General features: G+C 44.3%; 1 protein-coding gene and 1 long non-coding RNA gene across 10 annotated transcripts in view; one reads left to right on the forward strand and one right to left on the reverse strand.

The window, feature by feature from the left end:
* The window catches only part of Nhsl1 (NHS like 1), a 230,844-nt gene that overhangs the window by 213,979 nt on the left and 4,282 nt on the right, over nt 1-12,583 (forward strand). For all 9 annotated transcript variants that reach the window (XM_076926937.1, XM_076926941.1, XM_076926938.1 and 6 more), the window contains 2 exons: nt 6,761-10,030; nt 10,488-10,620. In XM_076926937.1, coding sequence (XP_076783052.1) covers nt 6,761-10,030; nt 10,488-10,620 — 3,403 coding nt within the window. The remainder of the gene's footprint in view (nt 1-6,760; nt 10,031-10,487; nt 10,621-12,583) is intronic.
* LOC143440190 (uncharacterized) overlaps nt 1-12,583 on the reverse strand; it is a 52,953-nt gene that overhangs the window by 7,256 nt on the left and 33,114 nt on the right. The gene's annotated exons all lie outside the window — the stretch shown is intronic.

The following is a 12,583-nucleotide window of genomic DNA, read 5'->3' on the forward strand; positions in this document are numbered from 1 at the left end:
ATACAAATGGTCCTCTTATGTCTGTCATGAGGCCTAAAACCTGAGAGGTAGGATGTTTTTGGGGGATTGATTTATTATTTTATGTATATTAATGTTTTGTCTGCATGGATATATGTACAACATATATGCCTGGTGCCTATGGAGGTCAGAAGAGAATATCCTATCCCTTGGGATGAGAGTTCTTTTAGAGGGTTGCAAGCTGCCATCTAGGTGATAGGAATTGAACCTGGGTAGTGTGTAAGAACAACAGGTGCTCTTAACTGCAGAGCCAACTCTGTGGCCTGAGAACTAAAATCTTTAGTTGTTTACATTATTGAACCAATCAGAAAGAGCAGTCAGTAGCTCAGCTGTTTATTTGATCTTCTGAAAAGATCCATCTATCAAGGGCAGTTCCGTGTTCTGCCATTATAACAGTGTTTTTAATTGATGAAGAGTTTCTTTCTCTTTTGCACGTGACACAGGATCACTGCTAGTGCTGGAGGGAAAATCACTTTCCCTGTATTGTATGTTCTACAACCTTTGCCATGTGAAAAGGCAACTGTATCACCAGAGGGTCAGTGACATGCTTGGATGACAGCTAGTGGGGCATTGGATATAAAAGCCAGTGGTGCAGGCCTGTGATCCTGCTACTCAGAAGATCAAGGCAGGAAAGGAACAAGTCTGAGGTCTTCTGGGACTATAGGAGGAAGTCAGGGCAAGTTTAGATAGCTTAGTGAGACTATCTCAAATTTAAAGATACAAAAATTAGGTAAGGGGACCTGGGACTGTAGATCAATGTTAGGGGACTTTCCTAGCATGTACAAGTTCAGGGTCCTCTCACCAACACAGAAAGTGTGAGGCAAGTCTTGAGCTACAGTGGAAGGAAACTGGTTAAAAAGAAGTAATTAGATAACGACTTTAATATTTTTAGTTTAATTTTTTTCATACAATATACTCTGATCATATTTTTATTCTTCTAGAACCTCCCTGGCTCCATCATGTTCTTTCTCAAAACAAAACAGCCCACATGTGTGCACGCACAAACACACATGTACTCACATATGTAAGCATGCATACACGCATGCAGGCATGCACACACAAAACAACATAGAGTCCATTTTGTGATGGCTGACTACTCCTGAGCCTGAGTATAGTGACCCATTGTCACTCCTTTAGAGAAAGTGGATTTTTCCCTTTCCTACCAAGTATCAGTTGGACAGAGCTTCTTAGTTGGGTGTTGGAGCCTGTGTCTACTCCTCGGTTTCAGTGCTGGGATCCTATCTGTCTTGGACCTATGCAGGCCTCTTACATGCTGTCACAGTCTCAGTGAGCTCATATGTACATCAATCCTGTTGTGTCTGAAAGCCATTGTTTCCTTAGAGGCACCCATCACTTCTGGTCCTTACAACCTTTCTACCTCCTTTTCTGAATAGCTCCCACAGTTTTTTGGGGGGTGGGGTAGGGGTGGGGTGGGTGGGGCAGAGGGTTGATGAAAACATGCCATTTAGGACTGAGTCTCCAGAGTCTCTCCCTCTGCATATTGTCCAGTTGTGGGTCTCTGCTTTCATTCCCATATACATCAAGCAAAAGCTTTTCTGATGTGGATTGAGCAAAGTACTCATGTATGTGTATAGCAAGCAGTATGTCAGTAGGAGTCATTTACTTGCTAAATTCCTTTAGCCAGTAGTAGGTTTTCTTGGCCACTTTATCAGTGTCAGATATGGGCTCCATCTCATATTCTTAAATCTAGTCAGCAAGTGGTTGGCTACTCTCATAACATTTACACCAGTGTATATGCAGGCAGATTGCTGTTGTAGCTCAGAGAGTTTATAGCTGGGTGACACTGATGATGTTGTCTCTTCTGGTAGCATGGATAGCACTTTGCACTGTAAACATTATTCAGTAAGGGTGAAGATTCTAGTTGGGTACCAGCTTGATTTCTCCGTGTTTAATGGCATAAGTATGTGGTGTCTTCAGTAGTGGAGTCTTACCTTCAAGTTGTAGAAAGTATCCAATAATATTGGCAATAGCCCGTGATGTTTAGTAGAGGTAGAGGGTTTGAAGGACCCCTTTGTCCAATGACTCAAAAAGGTATAACCAAGTTCTAATATGGGAATTTTTAATTGGTAGTATATGATGTCTAGTTGGTGTATTCTCTCCTGTATTGTATGGTAACTACTAAATTCCTTTTATATGTCTGTCTGTCTAAGCCTCTACAGTAGTGAGTTTCCATATGGCTTTTCAAAATACCTTTATTACATTCTGTTTTTAAATATTGGCTAGTAAGATTGGTGTATACAATGAGAAGTAGCACCTGTTAAGGTTCTCCGTAGCAAAAATTCTGTCTTTATATATTTTAAATTCAAATGAATTCCATGACCTCTGGTGACACAAGTGACCTTTATTTCTACTTTTCCATTTATAGCTGGGTTTTGTTTTTGTTCTCTTTTTTTTGTTTGCTTGTTTAATCACATAGCATTGATTTTTATAACATCTTTAAGAAAACATTGTTATTTTAATAAACAAGCTATAACTCTGCTGTAGATAGTGAAACATTGTCTCTAGGTCTGTTTTCAGGATCCTAGGATGGCTTCATACCTTCAATTTTATCCTAAGGCATCAGGTCTTTGGTTCTAGCATTTGAACAGTGCAATGGTGGTGGTTGAAAATCCACCACAAACCTATGTAGATTTATGGGGAGAGATTTGCATATTTTTACATTCTTTTTGAACCCCCACACCTCCCATCCTCACAGGAATCAAGCCCTGGGCTGCATGAAACCCAGGAATGAAAAGAATTCTATCAGCAAACTAAACCTATCTATACCTGCCTTCTATAAGGACCTGGCCTGATAGGAAACTGAGACATCCTTGAATGTTCAGAATTGAGCTGATACCTGTCTTGTCACCTCCTGCCTTCCACATCATGTGCTAGAAATTTTTTTGTACCTTGTAATTTTGTATCCTTAAAGTAGATATTTTCCCTCTATTTCTGCCCACTTGCTCCCCTTTCTTCCTCCCTCCCTCCCTTCTTTCCAGGAATTAGGAAATAGTGTGTTTTTTTTTTGTTTTTTTTTTTTTTTTAGATCCAAATTTACATGACTATGGCCCAGGGACACATACCTAGGTCACCCTAAATGTCATGTTCCAACATGGAAGCAGTTTCACAAAGTTTTACATTTTTGCAGAATAAAGAAGACTTTCATAAATCAAGCCCAGTTTAACATCTTTTGGTGAGTGTACCAGAGAGGTGGTCACAGCAATGTAGGAAGTGCTTGTCTATACACTTTGCTTCCTGTCTTTATAATACTCTTAGCTTTGTGGTTGGTAGAAGTTAATGGTCTGGTAACTTAGATTACAAACTGTTTTATCTATTAGTCCCAGGGTGTTGGTTCCAACACAGAAACAGGCAGGGAAATGGCTGTTCATGGGGCTAAAGCTTGCTTAAAATGAGGTAATTAGCTTCTGGACCTGCAACATTCTGACCGTTCTGCATCACTGCAGTCAATCAGTTTTTGCAGAAATAGCTTCTTTCTAGGCATCCTCATGGATAGTTCCTCTTATTGACCAAGTACTACATGTTGAGCATGCAGGGGCCACATAGTATTTATTGATATGATATTAATATTTATTAAATATTATAAGGTCTCTCTTAGCCAGGAGGCTCATTCCAAGGGTGTGATGTCAGTGAGGCTAAATTGTACCACTTGCCGACTTTCTGAGAGATGCCTTTATGTATATGTCTGTGTGACTGTTTTTGGTGAGTCCCTGGCAAAGGACAGAGAAAGGTGATAGACCATCTTTGCTAACCTCACTGGTGTAAAATAAATCTCCATTGTCACACTGAAGATAGGGCTTTTTTGTTAGGGAGCCTTCCTTGCACTGTGACATCTCTGAGGTTGATGAGAACACATACACACACACACACACACACACACATTTGGGACATGTCCATATGATGGTTATGTTTTGTGGGGCAGGGGGAATTCTTATGAACCCCATCCCAACCCTGCCCTGTAGGCAGCCAGTAGTGCTCAGAAAAGCCCGAGTCTTGATTCCTTTAGTGTTTCTTTCCAAAGGATACCTGATGACCTATAACTTGTTGCTTTCTATTTAATTTGTGTAGGAAAAAAATCACGTTTTTACTGCTCTCTCTGTTTAAATTAAACTTACCTTTAAAAGTGTCATATGTGTACTATGTTGTATACTGTCTATGTATACTGTATTACTGAGATTTCATGGATGAAGCAGGAGCAGACTTCCTGGTTCTCTGGCTTTTACAACCTCTGCACTCCCTCCTCTTAGTTGTTCCTAAGCTTTAGGGACATGAGTGGTGTCATATGTGTATCAGCTGTGTCTGGGTAACCCACAGTTCTCTGCATTTTGACCAGTTGGGGTTTCTTTGTCTTCTACTGATACAAAAAGAATCCTCTTGTGTATGAGCTCGACCTATCTGAGGGTATACGGATGAGCATGTGGAATGTCGTCAGTGATTGTTTCAGTTTAGGGAAGTGGAGATAGTAGGTTGTCCTTTAAAATCCATGGCCTCTACTGGTCACAGATAACTGACCAGGTTTACAGTACTGGTCCTCAGCTCCTTCCTGCTGAGTAGCCCTTATGACCAATGAGACAGTCGTTGGTTACCACTAAGATGCTAGTGCTACTGTTGCATCTTTAGGGATATTTTGCCATGCTGATTACTTGTCATAGTTTGTTAAGTACCACAGATAGATAGGACTATTGATTGCTTTTCTCCTTTGGCCGTTTGCATAGAGCATTTCAGTCCTATAAAGAGTAGTTCTCAAAGGAAGCTTTAGCTTAAGTCCTCTGAGTCCTGTGTTCAAAGTGTGTGATTTCTTCAACAATAAAAACTTATCTTCAACTTCTGGGAGGCAACAGCAATGCCTTCTATTGTTTGGGGAGTCACTTAGACTCCCAGACCAACAGCTTGAAAGGAGGTTTCTTATGCCTGGTACTAAGGATTTTGTTAGTCTATAGCTCATTGGGGGATCATCATTACCCCAAGTGCCATACACACACGTGCACACACACACACAGGCACATATACATAACATATATTATATATAGTTTTAGGTAAATGTAAAATATGATACTCTGTGGTTATTTCAAACAATGTAGCCTTTCCCCTACCAGGTGACAGAGCAAAGCACTGCATCTTAGTGTTAAGATGCAAACACCGATCTTAGTGGTTTTAATCTTTCTTCTCTCCCTGCTTAACGCTCCTTCTGGCTCTTCTTAGTTCCCCCTTCATATGACCTACAACCCTCAATCCCAAGATGACACAGTGATATATGTGAGCATCATGTTAAAGACTTTTTATATTTTATACTCTGATAGGATTATTTTGTTGGCATATGATTATATTTGTCTATTCTCTGCATACATATTTCTTGTTGAATGAGAAACAAAACAAAAAATGGAACCGTGGCTCTACTACTATTTTTACAGATTTGATTTATACTAAGGATTGATTTGTTTCTTAGAGGGTTTTGGATAAGTTCCTGGCTTTGTGACTTTTTTTTTTTTTTTTTTTTTTAAAAGCTCTGTTCTTTTCTGTATAGCTCGTCATCTGTTTATTTACAGTTACAGTTTTTGTTGTCCATCCATGTCTTGTTTTGTCCCTACTCGTAGTCTTTCTTTCTCCTTTGAACATACTACTCACTGGTTGGTTGTAAACTCCAAGACATAAATATCCCTAATTTGAGGAAATGTTCCCTGGATTGGTTCCTCTAGCTCTTCCCCCAACCAGAACCTGGCAGATTGCTGTTGAATTTTGAATGTCACCAACAGACAGATGAGAATGACTTAAGATGGATAATGAAATGCTTGAAACACAGATGGGCTCATAAATCAATTTTCATTTTCTTAGGACTTCCTTCTGACACAGAGAATCAATGTAACTAACACTGGTTTCAGACCATTATCATCTGAGTGGTATCTCTATGGCCCTATTACCTAACAGCTCCAATTATTGGACGCCTGCTGGATGCAGTACTTTAGTCTGTCACTTGGTGTGGGAAAGGCTACATTGAAGTCTTTACTAATAGGTAGTTATTTGGGGTTTTGTTGTTGGTAGTGACTTGTGTATGTGTGTGTGTGTGGGGGGGTGTTATATGAAGATGTAGTATATAGATGATGTCTACAGGATCCATCCACCTTGGTTATTGAGACAGGTGTGTCACTGGTCTGGAATTTACCACCTAGGCTAGAGGGGTTGCCCAACGAGCCCTTGGATCACCTGTCTTTACCTCCCTAGCCAAGGTTGCTATGCCAGGCCCACCATCCTGGGTTGTTCAGTGTGTTTTTAGGGATTGAAATCAGATCCTCAAACTTGTGCTCAGATGGTCCTACCACTCAAGATTGTCTGCCTCTACCTCCCCAGGATTGGGAATATAGGTGCTTACTTCTACACGCTGCAAAACTTACTTATTTGAGAAGCAAATCTATAGTACTCAATAACCATGGTCTCAAAGGGGGCACCCAAGAATTCCATGTGCGTTATTCATGTTACCGGATTTACAATGCAAATTAAGAAGGAAAGTACATGAAATTGAAGGCAGAGGTTTTAGGAAATACCAGGAATAGTTAAGCTCAATTGGATACTGAATCAAATAAAAAAATTGTTGTAGGGTTTTGTTGCTGTTAGTGTCTTTTTTTGTTTGTTTTGTTAGAACAGAGTCAGAGGGCGCTGAGGGTACAGGTGATATTAAGCTATGGATTTTTATTTTCAGATAACAGGCCTCTTTCTTCTTTATCTCCAGCATCAGCCACTGGCCAAGAGGATGATGGGAGTGCTCATTCAATGTGCGTCCCAGACCACTACTCTACATTAGGAAGGCTTGATAGCTATCAGTCCCCCGGGCAATGCTTGGAAACCAGGGACTCCAGCTGTCAGACTGAAGAGGTGAAAGTCATCCCACCATCAATGAGAAGGATCAGGGCTTACAAGGGGGTAGGCATTGCTGCCCAGATGAGCCACCTCTCAGGTTCCTCTGGCAACATGTCTGTGCTGAGCGACTCAGCTGGTATCATGTTCCCATCTCGCCTCAATAACGATGCTGGTTTCCACAGCCTTCCTCGTACTGGCACAAGAGCAAGCACCTATTCACTGGAGGCAAGGATGGGTGCCCGGGGCTCTGCTGAAGATGTGGATAACACTTTTCCCTACCAGGGGGGTAACTCACAGGGGCATGAGAACTTTGCACATTTAGGAGGAGCCTCGAGTACTGGGATGCTTTCAAGACCCAGCTCCCAGCAGCTGAGGTTCTTGGAGAGTCCGGCATGCGTGGTTTCACCTCATGCAGCCTACTCCACCAGTGTTATCCCAAATGCTACACTACTGTCCTCTTCAGAGGTCATTGTCATTCACACTGCTCAGAGTGCAGGACAGCTAGACAGTAGAACACCTGGCTCATCTTCATACTCAAAGATAAAACCCAGAGACCGTTCCACACCCAGATGTTCTGTGAAAGATGACCGTCAGTCCCCCTGTCATCACTGGAACGAGGGTCATATCATTCATTCACAGGCTTTAGCCTCCTCTGCCTCCAGTGCCACCACACTGTTATCCCTCCATGATTCAGAGGTCTCTCTAAATGCCCCAGCAAATAGGGAGAATGGATCCCAAGCCATACTCTATCACTGCAGAAACAGCCTGAGCTTTCCTGCCCACCCTCCAGATGTTGATGGCAAAAGCGAGTGTAGTTATTCAGGGGACAGGGGGTGTGGCGCTTCTGAGCCCTGGGAATATAAAGCCTCCAGCAATGGGCGGGCATCCCCACTGAAACCACACCTGGCAACTCCTGGTTGCTCTACTCCCACAAGTAACATGAGCAGCTGCAGTTTGGACCAAACATCTCTCAAGGAGGATGCCAGGTCCCTGTATTCAGAGGACCACGATGGTTACTATATGACCACTCACAGTGATTCTAGACACGAGGCTGGGAACTCATACAGTATCAGTGATGGCTTTGGGAACCCCAGGCACAGCATGGTCAATGTTTTTGATGGAAGGGCTCAGAGAAGCCAAGGGGATCAGGCCACTCACCAGGAAAAAATCCTTTCAAGAAACATCTCTCTGAAGAAAGCAAAGAAACCACCCCTACCACCATCCCGGACGGATTCTCTGCGAAGGATTCCTAAGAAGAACAGCCAGACAAATGGGCAGGTGCTCAATGAAAGCCTGATCGCCTCCCTCCAACATTCCCTGCAGCTAAGCCTCCCTGGCAAGGGTAGCAGCTCTCCTTCCCAGAGCCCCTGCAGTGACTTTGAGGAACCCTGGCTCCCCAGGTCCAGAAGCCAGAGCATCGTTAGTGAGGGTAGTAGCATGACCTCCACCACCACACCCAACGTGTATTCTATGTGTGGGGTCACTCCATCTCAGAGCGACACAAGCAGCGTCAAGTCGGAATACACAGACCCTTGGGGCTACTACATTGACTACACAAGCTTGCAGGAAGATCCAGGGAACCCCATAGGGGGCTGCTCAGCTACCAGTGAGGCATCATCTGGAAATGGGTCAGTACGCCACATCCAGGAGGGATTGAGAGTCCCAGTGCCCCAAGTGCCGGGCTGCTCAGCTAAACCAAAGATTACCTCACCAGAGAAGTCACAGAGAGTCACCTCTCCATCCAGTGGGTATTCTAGCCAGTCAAATACACCCACAGCACTCACTCCCGTGCCTGTGTTTTTAAAATCAGTGTCACCAGCAAATGGAAAGGGGAAGGCCAAACCCAAGGTTCCTGAAAGAAAATCGTCTCTGGTCTCTTCTATGTCCGTCTCCTCGTCGTCCACTTCTCTCTCCTCTAATACGTCTACCGAAGGAAGTGGTACCATGAAGAAGCTGGATTCAGCCCTGGCCTCGGTCTTTGCTCCTCCCCCTCCTCCTCTTCCCCCTCCGCCTTCGCCTTCTCCAGGTCTGGCAGACAAGTCCCCTTTTCTTCCACCACCACCTCCTCTAGCAGATTGCTCCGAGGGCTTTCCTCTGCCGCCCTCTCCCGTGTTCCCCCCTCCACCACCAGAAGCCCTTGTTCCCTTCTGCTCTCCCACTGACAGGTGCCTTTCTCCTTCTCCCATAGCAGTTAGCCCCTCTCTTCCAAGATCCTCACCTCCCTTGCCAGCACCTCCACCTTTCTTGCCCCCTTCAGAACTCCCGCCCGCTCCGCCTCTGAACCCCAAATTCATGAAAGAAAGCAGACCTTTCAAAAACTCTAGCCCTTCCGAATCCTCTAGGGAGGCCATCAGGCAGCCTGCCAACAAGGAGGAGGGCTGCCGGCCCGCCATGCCCCTGATAACCACAGAAGCTTTGCAGATGGTGCAGTTGAGGCCAGTGAGAAAGAACTCAGGTGCCGAGGCAGTCCTGTTTTCTGAACCATTAGCTCAGGAACAACGAACTCAGACTGCTCTACAGTATCACTTAAAGCCATCTGCTTTCCTCAAATCCCGAAATAGCATAAATGAAATGGAGAGTGAAAGCCAGGCTGCCTCTGTGACGAGCTCGCTTCCGATGCCTGCCAAGAGCCAGAGTCAGGGTGACCATGACAGTGCAGTCAAGCGTGGAGGCCTTCAGAGCTGCAGTGATGGAGCTCCAGGCCCGGGTCCCAGCCTCAGGACTGCTCTGCTCCCAGACTCTTCACCCAGCAGGAAGCCACCCCCCATCTCCAAGAAGCCCAAACTGTTCCTGGTGGTACCACCTCCGCAGAGAGATTTCACAGGGGAGCCCACAGAGAACGGGAGCGAAGCTTTCCCAGGCGTGCCCAGCACTACCAGGGCAGAGGGGGAAGCTGTGCATAACCAAGAGGAGAAATCCAGCCCAGCATCCCAAGCTGTCTCTCATGCTATGGCCCCCACCCCCGGCAGTCCGGCTCTAGAAAGAGGAACTGCAGGGTCTTTGTCCCCTGGCATTGTGGAAGCCAGTGCCCCCATGGTGCAACCTAGTACACCACCGGGGTCCACACAGGAAGAATCTGGCGAGAACAGCGTGGATGGTGAGAGAAATGCGAAGAGCTGCCTGTCTCAACTGGGCGGAAAAGGTAAGCCTGGCTGCTTTCTGCTGCACTCCTCTGATCCTCTCTGGAGATGAGCCAAATTGGGCTACTGAACACTCATGGAACCAGGTGAAACAGCCTAGACTTCGGCAAAAGCCGGCAGTGTGTGGGCTTCTTACACCTCATTACCCAAGCTGCTTTGTGAAAATTTTAAAAACTCTGGATCCGAGAGGGGTGGGGGTGAAGATGCTGGGAGGTCTGAAGCAGGCAGGGTATTCAGGAGCAGGAGTAATCTCCCTTCGGAAGGGCTACAAAGAAACGCTCTTAACCAAATTTAAGAGCAATTTAGACAGGCTAGTGAGTATCATTTCTACCTCTCTGTGTAAAAACCCAAAGTGGTTCTCACACTGTCAGGAATGGCAGCAAAGTGGCATATTTGAGAGCTGGGCAAAGGACTGAAGTGCTAGTCACAGCGTCTAGTGTTTGCCTTTCCTCTCTCTAGCTGGGTTGCTGGAACCCAACACAACTGCTGCTGCTTCAGACATTGCGGACCTATCTAAGGAAGAAGGAAGCGATGAGGTGCTGACTCCCACTAAGCCCAGGACAACAGAAGACCTGTTTGCAGCCATTCACAGGTATCCCAAACTTTTGTCATATTTTAATATACTTTGTAATTTCTTCTTTCTAGATAGGCTCCTCTGTCAGCTAGCCACGGTTTATTGAACATAACTCATTTTTAAGTGTTTTTCTTATACTTTAATTACGTTTTTAAGTTTGATTTCTGCTCTACTTTGTTCCGTTGATTTTTATGACATTGAGGACAGAATGTGTGATACCTTCTGGTAGACGCAGCTGTGGCTGGCAAGATACCTAGTGTGTCAGTCATGTGACTGAATGTTCATAAGATTTGGATCCCGTCTGGGATGAGGAATGCTGCATTCTGTGGGCTTAGGGTACATAGGCTAGCTCTACAGAGCACCTTCCTAAGAGTGCTTCAGTTGATTTATTTATTGTTACTTTTTTGTTTGTTTAGAAAATCCGTAATTTCATAGTGCTTTTTTTTTGTCTCTGTCAATATTTTTTGAAGACTTTTTTTTGTCTCTTATTCCCAACTCAGATCTATTCCTGTCCAACTTTATGTTCTCTCCCTCTCTCCCTCCCTCTCTCTCTCTCTCTCTCTCTCTCTTTCTCTCTCCTCTTCCTCCTTCCCCCCCCCCTTTTAAAAAATTAAGAGCCACTAAAAACCATGGACTCCAATTTGTATTGGCCAACTCATCTAACTGCTGCCCTGGAATGTGATTTGAAACGCCCAGTACCACTCCCTTGAAGAAAACTGACTTTTTCTCTCCCAATAGCTATCATTTGTGAATAGCTTCTTGATGAGGGGGTGGGACTTCACCCTCACTTTCACTTCTTTGTGCTGTGATTTTTATCTAGCTTGAGCTTATTCAGTCTTTTACAGGTTGTAAGTTCATTTGTATGTATCGTGTCATGTCCAGAAAATGCTATTTCCCCTAAAGTTGTCTACCACCTCTGGCTCTTAGCCACCCTTTACCCACTACTTCTTTATCCCATAGCTTTGCTGGTAAGGGTACAGGGCTGAGCTGCCTAAAGTCTCCTAAAGAATAAATACATCTTTGGCAGAAGAAGAAAAAGAAGGGGGAGGGGAGAGAGAAAGACAGATAGAGAGAGAGAGAGAGAGAGAGAGAGAGAGAGAGAGAGAGAGAGAGAGACTCTGACTCTTTAAATTTGTATACCCCTAGCGCCATCTGCTGGCTCGTAAAAAAACAGTTCCTTTTCAAAGGGAACTGCTTGTTGGTAACAACTGATGGTTACCTTTGAGTGTAATTGATTTAGTAATTCAGCTTTGCTTATTACATGCTTGGCCATATACAGATGAGTGTGTTCCCACCCCACAGAGCCATCATAGTAGAAAATGATAAGATTCAGATATGTACAAGAACTTTAAGAACCAATGTTGTGTAAGGGAACCCTCTTGCTGCTTAGATTTTTTTTACGACCAGGTTTTCAGGTAATTCCTGTGAATATTTCTCTGCCGTTAAGACATTGTTTCGACCTGAGTGACCATTCTTTATTTTCTTTCTGAGTCTAAGTACCCTATAAAGTCATTTGATTCCCTGTATAAATAACCCATGTCAGCAAGCTCTCAAATGCTGGTGTTTCTGAGCTTCAGTGAAAAGACTTTTGCATTCGGTAGAAGAAAGCCCATCCTTCCCTAACTCTGTGTAACACAGAAGCATCTGATGTGGGGAACCGAGCTGGAATGTGAGTTAGCACATTGAGTTGACAAAGAGTCGTGTACAGGGCTCCTCTTTACTTTGTTTCACTTGTTGGCTGAAGTTTTGGTCTAAAAGGCCCTACAGACCAAACCTGTTGCCTCATTGGTTTCTTTGATCTCATTAGAAACAGAAAGAGAGTGGGGGCTGGGAAGAGTGACTGTTCTTCCAGAGGTCCTGAGTTCAATTCCCAGCAACCACTTGGTGGCTCACAACAGTGGGATCTGATGCCCTCTTATGGTGTGTCTGATTACAGCTACAGTGTATGCATAAGAAAGAAAGAAAGAAAGAAAGAAAAAAA

This window comes from Arvicanthis niloticus, chromosome 28, assembly GCF_011762505.2.
Source record: "Arvicanthis niloticus isolate mArvNil1 chromosome 28, mArvNil1.pat.X, whole genome shotgun sequence".
Taxonomy (NCBI): Eukaryota; Metazoa; Chordata; class Mammalia; order Rodentia; family Muridae; genus Arvicanthis; species Arvicanthis niloticus.